At 43.9% G+C, this 16,080-nt stretch overlaps 1 protein-coding gene across 8 annotated transcripts in view; it reads left to right on the top strand.

Moving 5' to 3' along the window:
* Positions 1-16,080, top strand: part of LOC117349929 (heterogeneous nuclear ribonucleoprotein C-like) — an 89,997-nt gene that overhangs the window by 8,254 nt on the left and 65,663 nt on the right. For 6 of the 8 annotated variants that reach the window (XM_033923672.1, XM_033923668.1, XM_033923673.1 and 3 more), the window contains exon 2: positions 6,370-6,394. The exons of 1 other annotated variant lie outside the window; for it this stretch is intronic. In XM_033923672.1, the coding sequence (XP_033779563.1) occupies positions 6,370-6,394 (25 nt within the window). Of the gene's footprint in view, positions 1-6,369; positions 6,395-6,565; positions 7,060-16,080 lie in introns of those variants that run through there. One more of the 8 variants, XM_033923671.1, reaches the window with a different exon arrangement.

The raw sequence follows: 16,080 nt of genomic DNA, 5'->3' as shown, positions 1-16,080 counted from the left end.
CTGCTTATCTCTTGGATGCCATGTTGCGAACGTCGGCCAAGTTTATGGCTTACGGGGTGGCTGCGCACTGTACCTTGTGGCTTCGGGCATGGTCGGTGGATGCGGCATCCAAGGCTAAGCTAATGAAATTTCCCTTTAGGGGGTCTTGTTTGGAGAGGATTTGGACAAGTTGGTTCAGAACCTGATATCTAAAGTACCTCATTTGCCTGAAGGGGAGCAGATGCTGGAAGGGGAAAGAGAGGGGGAATAGATGCTGAAAGTGGAGAGAGGGCGAAGACGCTAGAAGGAAGTGGGGAGGAGAGAAAGGGGAGTAGACGCTGGCTGGAAGGGGAGAGAGATGGGAGGAACAGATGCTGGAGTGGATGCTAGAAGGAAGGGCGAAACAGGAGCAGACACTGGTTGGAAGGGGAGAGAGGGAGCAGATGCTAGAAGGAAGTGGGGAGGCGAGAAAGGGGAGCAGACACTGGATGGGACAGGTTAGAGAGGGCAGCAGACTCTGGAAGGAAGTGTAGAGGAGACAGCGAGCACATACTGGATGGAAGGAGGGGATAAAGAAAGCACATGCTGGATTGGGGAAGAGGATAGATTTAGTGAGATACTGGATGGAAGGAGGGGATAAAGAAAAAACAACAAGCAGATGACCTCAAAGAAGACACCCACAGAGGAATACCGCACAAGAGGGAGAAATTGGCTAGTTGATGCCCAGTAGAAGAAAAAGCGAAGCACACCGAGGACATTGACTTGAGACCGAAACGAAAATTGAAGAAGGGAAAGTCAGAGATCCTAGTGGAAGATTCGATCCTGAGGCATGTGAACAGCCATATAGCAGAAGGGAGAGAGGATTGACTGGTGACCTACCTCCCAGGAGCGAGAACCAAGGACATCGTGGACAAAATAGGAAAGATACTGGAAGGAGTGGAGACTGAAGAGACCACAGTAATGATCCACATCGGGACGAATGATGTCAGCAGGAGAGACTACAGAAGAAGCATACTAATAGAACAATTCAAGATTCTGGGAAGGAAGCTGAAGATGAGGGCCCAGAAGATAGCGTTCTCGGAGATCCTACCGATACCAAGGGCAGATGTAAAAAGGCAGGAGGAACTACAATAAATAAATGCGTGGATGAGGAAATGGAGTGAGGAAGAAGGATTCCACTTCGTGAGGAACTGGACAACGTTCTGGGGCAAGAGCAAGCTCTACAGGAGAGATGGACTGCACCTGAGCGCAGCGGGACTGAGCAAACAACGTCAAGAGAGAAATAGAGCAGGCTTTAAACTTAGAGGAAGGGGAAAGCCAACATGTGACCAAGCGTCAACGATTCGAAGAAGGTATCCCATGAAGATACTAAGGGGAAAAAAGGCTGGGAAGAAACGAAGGACAAATTACAAGTCGACTAACCCAGAAGAGGAGGTTAGAAAGATTGTAGCAAAAGAGAAGAAACTAAAGACTGAAGTACAGGGAAAGGAAATGAAGACAACAAAATACCAGGATCTAAATTGTATATATACTAATGCAAGGAGCCTAAGAAACAAAATGGGGGAATTAGAAGCTATGGCCAATGCAGAGGACATAGACATCATTGGAATCTCTGAAACATAGTGGAATGAGGAAAGCAAATGGGATACAGCACTGCTGGGGTACAAGCTCTATCGCCAGGATAGGTCAGGACAGAAAGGAGGTGAAATAGCCCTATACATAAAAGAAAGCATACAATCGACAAGAATGGACACAGCAGAGACTACCAACAAGCTGGAATCACTATGGGTTAAAATGCCGAGAAGGAAAGGGCTTATGTACATGCTGGATTGGGGGAAGAGGATAGAATGAATGAGGTACTGGATGGAAAGAGGGGATAAAGAAAGCACATGCTGGATTGGGAGAAGAGGATAGATTGAGTGAGATACTGGATGGAAGGCGGGGATAAAGAAAGCACATGCTGGATTGGGGTGAGGGAAAGAGGTAGACACAATGAAAGATAAATTGAGGACTGGCAAGTAAATAGACAGGTAGAAAACACTGAGAAGGAAGAGCAGAAAAGGAAGGAAGAGGAGAGATACTGGAGCATTGGGGGAGGAGACAGATACCAGATCTGAAGGGAGGAAAGGAGGAGGGAGATGGTAAAAACCACCTGGGTGAGCTGGTGGTGGAGAGCCGAGAGGAGAGCGGCGCTTGACATCAGGAAGAGGTGGCGATTGGGATCTGGAGGCGCCATATTTGAGGTGCTCAGCATGCACACCAGTATCGACAAGGATGCAGTTCTGGATACTCTGCTGGCAGAACAGCATTGGAGGGATGGGAGGTCTGCAGAGCAATCTCGCCATGTCTGAGATATCACCACCATGGGAGAGGTTGTTGTGCGGGACTGCATCGGCGAGAGCAAGGGCTGGCAAAAATGTAGGGTCCCAACCAGGGAGCTGAGGAATGGAGTCAGCAGGAGCTGTGAGGAAGTGGAGCTATCAGCACAACGGTGATTGAAGGATGGAGTGGTCTCTTTTTGCTTTTTTGCCCAACATCTTAGAGTTCTGGCCTGGACAGGGGCCTGTCTTGGTCTTTTCTCTGGGTTCAGCTTGCGATCTTGTCTGCCTTTTGTGTGTTGTTCCAGGGTCAGCGTTTGACTGCCATTCTAGATGTGGTTCAGTTCTTAAGGGTGGCCAAATTGCTGAAGCCTCCTGTTTGGCCGCCTGGTCCTTCTTGGATCTTAATCTGATCTTGTCTGTGCTGGTGCGCCCACCTTTTGAAGGATGCCTGCTCGTTAAAGGACCTTACTCTTAAAGCAGTCTTTTTGGTGGCCATTACCTCTTCGAGACGTGTTTCTGAATTGCAGGCTTTCTCTTGTAGGTCTCCCTTCATGGAGTTCTCTAGGAAGCAGGTTGTGTTGCAGTCTATTCCTTCCTTTCTGCCAAAAAGTGGTCTCACCTTTTTATGTCTGTCAGTGGTCCTCCCAGTGTTGGGTAGTCAGGCGGGATCTTTAGAGTAGATAGTTGCACAAATCGGATGTATGGCGGATCCTTTGCTCTTTTGTTCAGGGGACCCAGGAGTTTTGGAATTCGGATCATCTCTTTGTCCTTTCGGCGGGTCCTCGTAAGGGGAATGGCATTTCCAAGGCTACCATTGCGTGGTGGATTAAGGAAACTATTGCTTCCGCATCTCTTTGTCAGAAAGTTTGTTCTGAAATTTTTTTAGGCTCATTCCACTTGGGGTCAGGCAGCTTCTTGGGCTGGGTCTTCTTTTGTGCCTCCAGTGGATATTTGTAAGGCTGCAGTTTGTTCTTCTCTGCATTCCTTTGTCAAACACTACCATGTGGGCATTCAAGCGTGTCGGGGCACAGTGTTCAGTGAGCATGTTCTGGTGTTGGCCCTTGGGTGTCCCAACCTTGATGGGTACTGCTTTGGTACAGTAAAGAGCTGTACCGCTAGAGAGAGCGCCACAGGAGAAATTAGGTCCTTATCTGCTAATTTTCTTTGTTAGCTTCTATAGACCGGTACAGTACCCCACCCTTTCTGTCTTCCTGAGGTGATTGCGGTTTTTGTTCGTGTGAAGATTTAGCTTTTCTGTGGGTTCTAGTATTTTTCTAGGGTTGGGGAGATACAAGAAAAGCAGCTTTGGCTTAGCTGATGAGCTGGGGGGACATTTCACTGCAGGGTTTTGGTTCTATGCATTTTTCAACAGCGTTATGTGTTTGTTGTTTATTCTCCTGTTCTGAGTTGCTAATATTATTAAAAGTTCGTTTTTTTTCTTAAGTTCTGCTTGGCTATTTGACAGACTGTTTTAGGAGGGGAAGCCTCAGCTAACATACTATAACCAAAGTTTTGGTCTCAGTCTCCACCTGCTGGTCACAGTGAGATATTACCCACCAGTAAATAATTATACCGGTCTAGAGAAGCTAAGAGAAAATTAGCAGGTAAGAACCAATCGTATTTTTTGCTCTGTAAGACTCACCTGACCATAAAATGCATCAAGAAAAAAAAATCTGAACCAAATGGTGTACCCTGTCCCACTGCCCTTCCCTCTCCCCTGTCCCACCTCTGGTGGTCTAGTGGTAGGCCTGATAGGGCACAGGGCAGGTCTAGAGGTAGGCAGCCCCCCCCCCCCAAAAACCTTTTTTTAATTCTGGTGGTCCAGGACTGTATCGGCAGGAGCTTTCAGCGCTCCTGCCCCTCCCTCGCTGGACGGCTGTCTCCTCATCTCTTGCTGCGCACAAGGCAGGCGCAAGCTTTTCGTGCTCCTACCTGGTCCCGTGCCGCTCCCTGAATAGCTTTTCTCAGTTCTCGTGAGTCCTGCCTTGTGCGCTGCTCTGCCCCAAGAGATGAGGCAGGCATCGAAGGAGGAGCAGGAGTGCAGAAAGCTTCTACCGATACAGCACTGGACCACCATAATTTAAAAAAAAAAAAAAAATACAGGTTATCGGGGAGGGGTGTATAAAAAAATTGTTATTCGATACATAAGACGCACTTACATTTCCACCCACTTTTTGGGGGGAGGAAAAGTGAGTCTTATGGAGCGAAAAATATGGTAATTTCTCCTTGAATGCCTAGACTTTTTTTTTTTTTTTTTCCTGGGAGCTGGGCTCAGTCACCAACAGGTTTCACTTAAGCCCTGTATTGTTGCCTGCGTGGTGTAACCTAAAATAACATGCTCTGGAGATGAGGGGTAAAGTCAGGTCTCCTCTAGAGTGTGTTTAGGCTCTATTTCTGAGACGGATAACTTTCAGAAAATAGAAATGAAGATGCATGTTGACTAAGGAAGAATACAACTAATCAAAAGCATACATATATTTTCACCATTTTTAAAACTAACCTTAATTATGTTTTTCCCAGAACAAATTATTGAGCCAGCTGTAATGGTGTGGTTCTTGTATATCTCAGTAGTGCAAACTGTTATTTTCCTCCTCACCCCCTCCCCCCCAAAAAAAAAAAAATAATAATAATCTAAAGAAATGAGAAATAAGACTACTTGATATTTTTATTTTCAGGCCTTTATTTTGTTTGTTTTTTATACTTTAGTGCATTTCAAGGTCATGGCTACTTAGAAGTCATGCATACTTCAACTGTCTCAATTTAAGGAAATCTCAGTTTGCTAAACAGAGATTGTTTAATCTGATAAATCTCTGATAGTGAGAGACTAATACCTGCACAGAATACACTCTTGAACTGATGCTTTCCTTGCTTTCTCTATAAATGGGTGAAAAAGTAATGTGTAATCAAGAATAGATAAACAGATCGAAGCTGTGAATCCCAGATTAGACACTGGAGTTATTCCAAAAGTGTTTTGTCTTACAGAGCAGCACATAGAGGTACAGAAATAGATACTTCCCCAGATGTTTGAATTAGAGAATGACACGGTGACAAAATTCATCACTGTTCCCGTCCCCGCGGATAACCGCGGGAAACCATCTTCATGTCATTCTTTAAAGAGAAAGGGAAGAATCAGAATATAATTGGGCACCACCACTGACCCACAAGCTTTGCTTTGAAGAATGCTGGTGTAGAAGGACCGAAGTTGAAATAGACACTAGAAAATGACATGGGATTATTTCCTGCGGTTATCCGCGGGAACGGTGATGAATTTTGTCACCGTGTCATTCTCTAGTTTGAATTCACTGAAATTTAGTTTTGTAATGTCAAGACACTCTGAGTAGATACAACCCTAGAGCCTCATTCTGGCGCTACAGGGCTGTATAACCTTTACGAAAGAACCCTGACTCACTCTTCCCCTTCTCCTTCCACAGGGCAGCGAGGCGACCAGTTTCCCTTTTCCTTCCCCCCACCGAATCCTGCTTTATGGGAGTTCTGCTACTGTCATAAATAAACATAAAATACATATTCTTACATCTATTCCCTGCCCTGTCCCATTCCCCAGAGCAAACAAACCTCCTTAGTGTTGATAATGCGTCAAAATGGCGCTTCCTGGCTGTTGGGCCCCCCATTTTTAAAAATAAAAAAATACAAGGTTTTCACCAAAACTTGGACTTGAGAATGTAATTTTTAAATGGATTTTTCACTGAACCTTTTATTTTTACAACTTTTTATTTTTATTTTTTTTTATTTTTCCACAGCGAATGGGTGAGAAGCGGTGTGCTAGCCCGCTGTAAGATGAAAGGTGTTTGACTTCTGATGTATTGCTATTTTTAGTATTTTTAATATTTTTCAGTGGAAAAGAACAATAAATGGTTGAAATTCGTAATTGCTGAATTACCTGTTAGCAACTCCCCTGGTTTTTAAGAGCAGGGGGGGGAAGCTTGTGGATATCATTTAAGACTAAAACTTAGGATCAAATGCTAATTTTTGTATTTTTAAAGGAAAAGCAAAGAACAATTTTTATAATATGGACTGTTTTTATACTTTTATTTATCTGTTTTTTTTCCAGCCAGGTTTTTTGATCTTCGACTACAGTAAGTCTCCATTTTAATTTTTGTTTTTTTTCTACATTTTTCCTACCTTTCCAGTAATTCCTTTTTGATTGTGATTTGTCACTACTGCTAATGCTTTCTAGTGTTTAATGAATTGATATTTTTTATGTGGGGAGAGGGAATTAATCTGATTTTTTTTTTTTTCTGACTTGGGAAGAATGCTGTTAGTGGGGCAAAAGGGATCAGTCACTGTTATACCATCTGAAGAAGGTTTTAATTTTTCTGCTAATGGTTTGCTATCACATTTCTGCGTTCATTTTTTCTCCCCTATTCCCCCAACCCCTATTCTCAGCCAAAGAAGTAACTGATGTAACTGGCTGCACGTTTAGTTTTTCTGTGTCTGACTTTAAAAGTGTTAAATATTTTAAAAATATATATTTTTTTATTTTTACTTTTTCTACTCATGTATTTTTGGAGTTTGATATAGGATGTTGATGCTGTCCCACTTCCTTAATGGTAATATACAAAAAGCTTTCACTTGGCCTGCCAAAGCCCCACCCACTCCCCCAAACCTCCCAGTCTGGTAATTTCCTCATTTTGACCTCACCCCTCTCACCCCTGCAAACCTTGCCCCAGCTTTACCTGATGGACTGGAGCCTGGAAGCGGCCTTGGCTGCTGGGCAGAAGCTATCCACATAGGAGCAATGGTAAGATGGGGGGTATATGCGTCAGGGGAGAGAGGTGAATGCTTTTAGTGAAACTGGAGGGACAGAAGAATGTATAGAAACATCAAGATTGTTGGGAGTGAAAGCAGCCATGTGGTTTCCTTCCCATTTCACTCTGCTGAGAAAGTGTCTTCTGCTAGACTCCACAATCTGCTGTGCATTACACTCCTACTTCAGTGCTAAGATCAACACAAACAGCTTTGCTATTGGAGCTCACTCCAGTCATGCAGCATCCTCTTGTTCCAGTACTGAGATTTCATAGTGCCGAGTCCTGCTTCACAATCACTTCCCTGCCCTCGTTCCTCCATACACAACTAACACTACATCTTGGGTTTGACCATTAGCAACAACAGTAGGTGAATCCAGAGATTAGTGGGATAGCGCACATCTACCAGCAGGTGAAGATGAAGAACTGATTTGCAGGAGCTCCTCCTGGATAGAACCTCTCCTGGTCATTTAGAGTACTGGTATGCTCTATCTCAGTAGTCTCAAACTCGCAGCCCGGGGACCACATGCGGCCCACAAGATACTATTTTGAGACCCTCGGTATGTTTACCATAATCACAAAAGTAAAATAAAACAGTTTCTTGATCATATGTCTCTTTAGCTATAAATTACAATATTATTATTAAAACTTAGCCAAAAGGAAATATTTATAAACTAAAGAGTTTTACCTCATGCAAAATTGTCATTTATTTAATAAGACATTAACTATTTTTTTCTGAGGCCTTCGAAGTACCTACAAATCCGAAAAGCAGGCGGATAGATGCCATTCCTCTAGCTCCTGGCTTTTAGTGTTGAATTGGATTTTTACTCCTGTTGCCTGTCTTCAGTGAGGTACAGATGTCTGGCTGAGTGGTACCAGTTTTAGGGCCCTCCCAGGTCCCTTCCCCACCCTCTCTCAAGTGATTGAGGGGTCTTGGGTCTCTGTATATTTTTCTTCTTTTCCATAGTAAAAAAAAAAACCCACACACAGTAAGGAACCTGTGGCTACCAACAATATCAAAAGTACTGGTTGGAAGGAAGTGAGCAGTTTCTGTGAGTACACTTTGGTGGGTGTTGGGCTGCTCGTATGGCTACTTGTTTTGGCATTGCAGTGTGTATGGCGGCAGGGGTATTAAAACTGTGTTCGCTTTGTGCTAAGCGGCGAGTGGTTGGTTCAGAGGATTCTGATGAGGGAAAAAGGGTGGTGCCGGAAGAGCTGGGACTTTCCTGTATTAATGGCATACACTTGCATTATCCCTCGCTGTTGGCGGCTCCCCTGTGTTCACGGCCGCTGCCTTCCCCAGGGCTGGAGTTGGCGGACACCCCATCAGCATTGGAAGTGTGGGCAGGTCAGGGGCAGTCTTTGGCTGAGCCACTGCAGTCAGGATAGGATCACTTGCCTTTTCTCTCGAGTTTGTGCTATTAATGCACAAAGCCTTGATGTTGTAGGGGGCTTGTCCTGGGCAGTCTAGGAGCAATTTGGAGGGGGCTTTGATGGCAGGAGGCAAAATACCACAGGGTGATGTCAGCAGCAGAAGCAGACTCTGGTCTGGGAGCGGATATCTCTTCCTCCCTCCTGGGGTCCTTGGCTGACCCGGATATGCAGGACTTGACTTTGGGGGAGAAACTGGCAGGGAAGCCAGATGACCCTATGGCTCTGCGTCTCTTCCATAAGAAAGAGTTCTCTTTTATTTCTCAGGCACTGCAGGGTCTTAATATTTCGCCGGCTGTCACACAGGCTTCTTTGTCTTCAAACCCTCTCATGGCGAGCACTAAAAAGCCACCCAAGAAGTTTCCTGTACATGAAGCCATGCAGGAACTCATTTCAGCGTGGTGGTCCTCGCCAGAGGCAGGTCTCCAGTGGCGAAGGCTATGTGGCAGTTGTATCCTGTGGCAACAAAAGAGTTGGACACCCTAGTGACAGCGGTGACCAAGAAAACCACCATACCAGTTGAAGGTGGGGTGCCACTGAAGGATATGCAGGATAGGAAGTTGGAATCGTCCTTGAAGTTATCCTTTGAGATTGCGGCTTTGACTTTGCAGGCGGTGGTATGCAGGTTATTTCTACTCTTTACAAGCGTAAAAGAGGTCTACGTCCTCGGCTTATGCCAGGGTCTGGAGAATATTTGTTTGTTAATGTGGTCAAGGGCATTTCTCTTTTTCAGGCTCTCACATTCTCTCCTCCTTGCAGGATGGCATGTCCAAAGGGCTGGTGTTTATTTCCCTTATGGTTCAAGTAGCTACCATTACTTGTTACAGAGGCAAGGTGTCTCTTCCTTGGCTTCTCAGCCAGATGTATTACGGTTCCTGAAGGGGGTGCAACACTTTTGCCCACCTTTGAAGAAACTGTCCAAATTGGAGTCTCAATTTAATACTTAGTGGTTTGCAAGGGGGTGCAACACTTTTTGCTTGCCTTTGAAGAAACTGTCCAAATTGGAGTCTCAATTTAGTACTTAGTGGTTTACAAGGGGCTCCATTCGAACCTTTGCATAATGCAACATTCGAGGATGTCACCGTGAACACAGTCTTTCTGGTTGCCATGGCATCAGCTCAGTGAGTGTCAGGAGTTGCAGGCATTATCCTGCAGAGATCCATTTTTTGCATTTCACAGATTCAGGGGTCACGTTTTGGACACTGCCATCCTTTCTTCCTAAAGTTGCTTTGACCTTTCACGTCAATCAGTCTCTTTCTTCCTGTCCAGGGAAGAGGACTACCAGTCTTTATTTCATTCCTTACAATTGCTTGAAGTGCAGGAGCATTCTATGCACAATCTTCAGATTACTAATGACTTAGGCGTTCATATCACCTTTTTATCTTGTTCTCAGGACACAACAAGGGTATGGCAGCATCCTAGATAGTGATAGCTTGCTGGGTCAGAGAAGCTATTGCTTTCGCTTATTTGTTGGTGGGTAAGCAGTTCTGGATCTCCATGCTCACTCGACCAGAGCAGTGGTTACTTCATGGGGCTGGGAAAAGATTTGTAGAGCGGCAACATGGTTGTCCTCAAATGTTTTCTAAACATTACCGGTTGGATTTGGTGGCATGTGCAGAGGCTTCAGTCATTGCGGAGACAACGTTTGCTTCCCACCCAGAATAAGGATTGCTTTGCTACATCCCATTAGTCTCTGGGTTCATCTGCCTCTGTGGTTAAGTAAGGAAAATTGTTCTTACCTTCTAATTTTCTTTCCTATAGATGCAACAGATGAATCCAGAGCCCCACCCTTTATTACTATCTACTGTTGGTTCCCTTGCGGAGCATTCATGTTGCGAGTTATACGGTTGGAAGTTTTGTTTTCAGTTTAGTTGGGACTTTTTTCAATTTGACATTGTTTATGTGAAAATTTTTTTTTACTTGTGCAGTTAGTTTATTCCTAATGCTTTGGCAAAGAGCGATTCTAATTGGCCAGGAGGAGTTCCATCCAAGAGGAACTCCTGCAAATCAGTTCTCTATCTCTACCTGCTGGTAAATGCGTGCTATCCCACTGTTTTCTGGATTCATCTGCTGCGTGTAAATGAAAGAAAATTAGCAGGTAAGAACATGATTTTGCCATGCTTTTATTTTGTGTCAGTGACCATTGTGGTGTCTCCTTAGTATAATCCTTGCATATTTCCCCTCGTTCTTCCTTTTCAGAGCTGCCTTCAGAATAAGTCCTCTACTGCACACAGCAGAACAGGGCTTATATGGCTTAGTTGGATAGAATGCTTGTAAACACTTGCCTATTAGCTAAAATTGGAAAGATGCTGTTTCCTGAGCATATTGGAGGTTCTCAGCAGCAATAATGACACACACAAGGTACTAGGCTCTGAACTATAGCATTAATCTAATGATGACGTTTATAGTCTGTTTAACCAATAAGTTCTAGGCATTTTACAATAATATGCAAAATACAACTTAACATATCAGGTTAGTCACAAAATAAAAATACAACATTAGGTTGCTGCAGTCTGGTCAGAATCCCAAGATTTTCTCCTACTCTGTAAGCACTGCTGTTTTATTGGGCTTAATACTGTGGTTTGCAGATGTGTGTATCTAGCAGTTTTTTATATATATATATATATATATATGTCCAAGCCCTCCTTCTATAACAGGGTGTCTAAAGTTAGGTGCCAACAGCACAAGTAAGTTATCGAATGGTAGAATTTGTGCACATGATGTATATGCAAAAGTGCTAGCTATGTGCTCAGTGGCATTCTATAAAATCAATTAGTGTGTAACTGCAATGGGGAGTATTCTTAGCCAGGTCCCACATTACATGTGTAATAACTTAGAGAATACTGTTAAATTGCATGCTAAAATGCCATATTTAGGCATGTGTGTTTGCTTTAAATGTGCATTTCGAAAATGCCAACTTACACCTTTACTCTATAATGGAATCTGGGTACCTAGATGCCATTATAGAATTTGTATTTACCCCTGGATTCTTTAAATGGTGCCCAAATCTGAATTTCATCTTGAGAATTGCGGGCATTTAACAATAATTGGCTGCTAACAATTATTGACTAATTTATATTTGCATGCAGATCTGGCTATGCATGATTCTATAATGGACATGCCATTAAATCATGGCTCTAAATAAGAGTGACTATCGTAAGGAAAAAAAACCTCAGAAGCTAAGAAGAAAATATCACTTCTGTAGCTGTGAAAGATAAAGCTGTGCAAACTGGCTCCCCTTCACACTTCTGTTTATTTGCACTCTAGCCATAACATTGTAATATACAAAAAAGATTCCATCTGCCCTGTGCCAATTCCTTATAATTTACAGTTCAATACAGCAGCCGGGGATCATTGAGGGCCAGATGCGCTAAACAGGATTGGTAAAACAGCATGGGTCCACTTCAATCTGATTTTTGGTTGACAGAGTTATTGATGCACTAAAAATTTTGCATGCATGCATGATGCAATCCCCGTCTCTCCCATATGATTGATCAACTTTCACACGTGCGCAGAGGCTGCAGGGAAAGTTCCAAAGCAGCATCCTGCCACTCAGGCAATATTATTAATTCAACAAATTAATTCACTTAGATGAATATTTTTAAGCAAAAAGATTTATTGGTAGGGGGTGGTAGGCATAAATGATTATAAACGACATATATGACGGGAACTTGAGAAGATATATATTATAAGAGGTTCTAAGGATTGACGTCTGTATAACTATGATATGCCCACCCCAAGTTTCATTTGTTCAAAATAAAAATCAGAACAATATGTAACAGAATCTATACAGAAGTAACATAAGAGGTAAGATGCACAATGGTATTTATTATAACGGTTAAAATTGTTTAGCGATTTGTGTTTATCATCTTAATTACCCCATTCTTTACTACTCAGCTTTTTTTTTTTTTTTTTTTTTGTCCTTTAAATGGGGACATATGTGCTATGTTTGTTTTACACATAACACAATTTCTGCCCTGGTTTAAAAAAAAGAAAGGAACACGCCCCCCCTGCTGATAACTGCCCTGCCCGATGTCTCCTAGACAAATCTGCACTGTGAAAACACACACCCCTTGCCGAGCCCCACGTCTTAGGCGTCTGAGCCAATCAGAGCTTAGGCTCCTTCCCGTGCATTACATGATGCACTGGGGAGGGGAAGGACCATCATTTTGGACTGGCGGACCTCAGAGCAGGTGGGACCGCATCCCCCCCGCTCCCAACTTGTGAAAAAGATATCATGTGGGTTCAGGGGAGCATCCAGTGGCGAGGGAGTGGGCATCCCTCCTGCTTTTTTTTTCTGGGGAAGAGGGGCAAGGGATGGTTGCCAGGGGGGTATTCGTTGGCAAGAGGAGTGGGCATCTATAAATTTTTCTTATACGGTGGGGTGAGAGTGCATGGCAGGAGGGAGTGGGCATACCTCCTGCCATTTTTGCTGCCACGGGGAGATGGAGAGTCAGTTGCCAGTTTGTCAGGGGAGGGGGGGGCTTTTTTTAAATGGGGCATATATTGTGCATGTAACACTCACAGCATTTGTGGCCAATAAAAAAAGAAAAAAGGCTGAACTATGGTTAGATAGGTAAGTACTGGTCTTGGCCAGTCGTGGGGGGGGGTTGGTTTTTTGTTTTTTAAATCACTAAAACCCCTGTTTTTGGTTTATTTTTTTTTGTGTGTATAGCCAAGTAATGTCAGTATAGCAATCGCTTGGCTAGTTTTCATGGGGTTTAGCTAATTTGCATGGCCGGATCGGAAAATGTACAATCGAGGGGGAAAACCACTCGATGAGTCATTTTGTACATCGGCTTGGCAAATGCGATCGTTGTAAAGCAGTCAAAACTGGTCTAGCGATGATCGCTGAGTTTATTGCATCTGGGCTTAAATGCTTTTGACTTTTTGGAAACAGTTCTATGCTACAGAAGTTCTCATGCCCGCTGCTGCTGATCACATTTCACAAATGTCGTCGTCAATGGCCATTGTTTCACGACAAAACAGTCGCTGCTTCAGGGCTCTAGAAAAGTGACTCCAGGTCCTGCTTGACTCGTATGGCTGAAGAAACCATCAGCACCGGGCATGAGAGCTTCTGTAGTATGGAACAGCAAGTCGAAAGCATTTAGTGATCCCTGGCTGCTCTGTTGAACTGCAAACTACAAAAAATCGGCACAGTGCAGACAAAATTTTTTTTGTATATTACAATGTTATGGCGAGAGTTCAAGTAAACAGCAGGCTTTTTTTCCTATGATAGAAATGTGAAGGTGAACTAGTTTGCACAGCTTTATCTTTCACAGCTACAGGAGTGATATTTTCTTCGTAGCTTCTGAGTGTATTTTTTCCTCCTGATCGCCACTCTTATTTAGAACCATAATTTAGTGGCATGTTTCTTAGTAAATTGCACTGCAGGTCTATTTATATGGTTGTGGTTTTACTCCAGCTCCTCAATTATATACAGTTGTTTGATTCTGTAATGGGCCATGCCCAAATCTCATGTACAACCCAAAAGTAGCCACAGGAGGAGCATGGTGGGTTTGGTGTTACAATGAATTATGTGCAATGTGGAGTACCCTTTATAGGATAGGGCTGAGCACTGATTTATTACCCCCACCCCATCTCGTGTTTGTTTTTACTGTATCTGGCCTTTCTAATGCGACACATTTCATTCTTGAAACTGAGTAGTCCATCCCTTCTCACCAGAATTCTTGTAGGGAGCTTCATTAGCATTTTTTTGGTCCTCCAATTCTCCAGTTGTTTCTCTTTAAACGAGATGGTAGTAACCTGTCTTTTCTGCTCATGTTTATTTTTGTATTTTTGCTGACTGTTGGCTTTTCAGTGCTGCAGAGGATCCCACTCTTGGGACAGCTCTGGTTGTGGAAGAGTGCAGACAGGTTGAGGGTCTGCTTCCAAGAGGCAGTCTGCTTTGCAGTGCACCCACTTTGACAGCCTGCATGACCAGTTTGGGGGCTCTGAGCAAGGCTCTTTTCAGGTTCGTCCACAATAGGCTTGTGTGCAAGCTGTGTGGCTCCTTAGTGGTTTTTGCAGGATCAGGGCTGACTGCTTCTCCTCCTCTCCCCCCCCCCCCATACCCTCCCTGTTTGCATGCGCATGATCCAGTGGAGGTTGATTTCTGCGGCCGGTTTGTTGGGTCTAGGAGGCATTTGAAAGACACAAGCAGTCCAGATTCCAGGATTCTTGAGGCAGAACTTCTCCCTGTAAACTGTTTGTAGCTTCCACACTTGTGGCTCCCAGTACACAGCATGGAAGAGTGAGTAACAAGCTGACAACTTGGCAATCAAAATTTGGGGGGGGTCTTTAAAATTGATTTTTTTGGGGGGGGTTCTGGGGTTAAAAGTTAGGTTTCTCCACCTGTAAAATCACAATAAGAGGGTTACTATACAATTAGAGGGTAAAGTAATAGAGTAATAGATCACTACAGGTCATTGACCCGGGGGGCCACTGCGGGAGCGGACTGCTGGGCATGATGGACCTATGGTCTGACTCGGCAGAGGCAATGCTTATGTGCTTAATTTTTATTCCCCAGGGTAGTTCCCTTGGACCGTTTTTGGTGCTAAAATTGCTAACACAGTGGCCACTTGGATTGCCCAATTTCAAAATAAAAGCATCTATCTGCGTCAAAACACCTCAATTTTGCTTAAAAACAGGTGTCCTCAGGCCAGGATACCTTGGATTCGTAGCAAGTTTGCAGTGGATGGCCATCAGGATTGTCCATATTCCATATGACGGATGACATTTTGAGGTGGTAGACAGGAACCATTGGCTTAGCTGCCTCCTGGTGTCTTGAGGGGGTAGTGCCCAGGGCCTGGTAGAAAGTCCAGATTTGAACTGGGGAGCAGCGCAAGTGCATTTCGGCGACACGCAGTATGATGAGGCTACAAAACCCCAGAAAGGAGCTTGTGAGTATCTGCAGGTGCCGCCTGGGTCCTGGTCAGTGATTTCCCCTTGAATTCATTGATATGATGATCAAAGCTTACATGATTAACAAGAGCTGCATGGAACCCTTAGGGATTGAAGTCCTGTTGGCACTAGGGGGGGTGTCTCCCCCCCCCCCCCCCCACAAGCACAATTCCCCAGCATCACCGACTTGCTGGATGGGGAAATTCAGTCTGAGGAAGACTGGGACAAGATGGGCTCTATTTAGAAACATGATGGCAGAAAAAAGCCAAATGGTCCATCCACTGTGCCCATCCACAGTAACCATTATCTCTTTTTCTCTGAGATCCCACTTGCCTATCCCAGGTTTCTTGAATACAGACACAGTCTCCTCTTCCAGGAGACTGTTCACACATCTATCACCCTTTCTGTAAAAAAGTATTTCCTTAGATTACTCCTGAACCTATCACCTCTTAACTTCATTTCAGACCTACCTTTCAAATGAAAGAGATTTGACTTATGCATCACGTAGGTATTTAAACATCTCTATCATATCTCCCCTCTCTTGCCTTTCCTCCAAAGTATACAGATTGAGATCATTAAGTCTGTCCCCCATCCTTTTTATATCTTTTTCATGGTGCGGCCTCCAGAATTGTATACAGTATTCTAAATATGAGGCTTCACCAAAATTTTACACGGGCATCATT

Source organism: Geotrypetes seraphini, chromosome 16 (genome assembly GCF_902459505.1).
Source record: "Geotrypetes seraphini chromosome 16, aGeoSer1.1, whole genome shotgun sequence".
Taxonomy (NCBI): Eukaryota; Metazoa; Chordata; class Amphibia; order Gymnophiona; family Dermophiidae; genus Geotrypetes; species Geotrypetes seraphini.
This window is presented reverse-complemented; position numbering and strand designations above follow the sequence as displayed.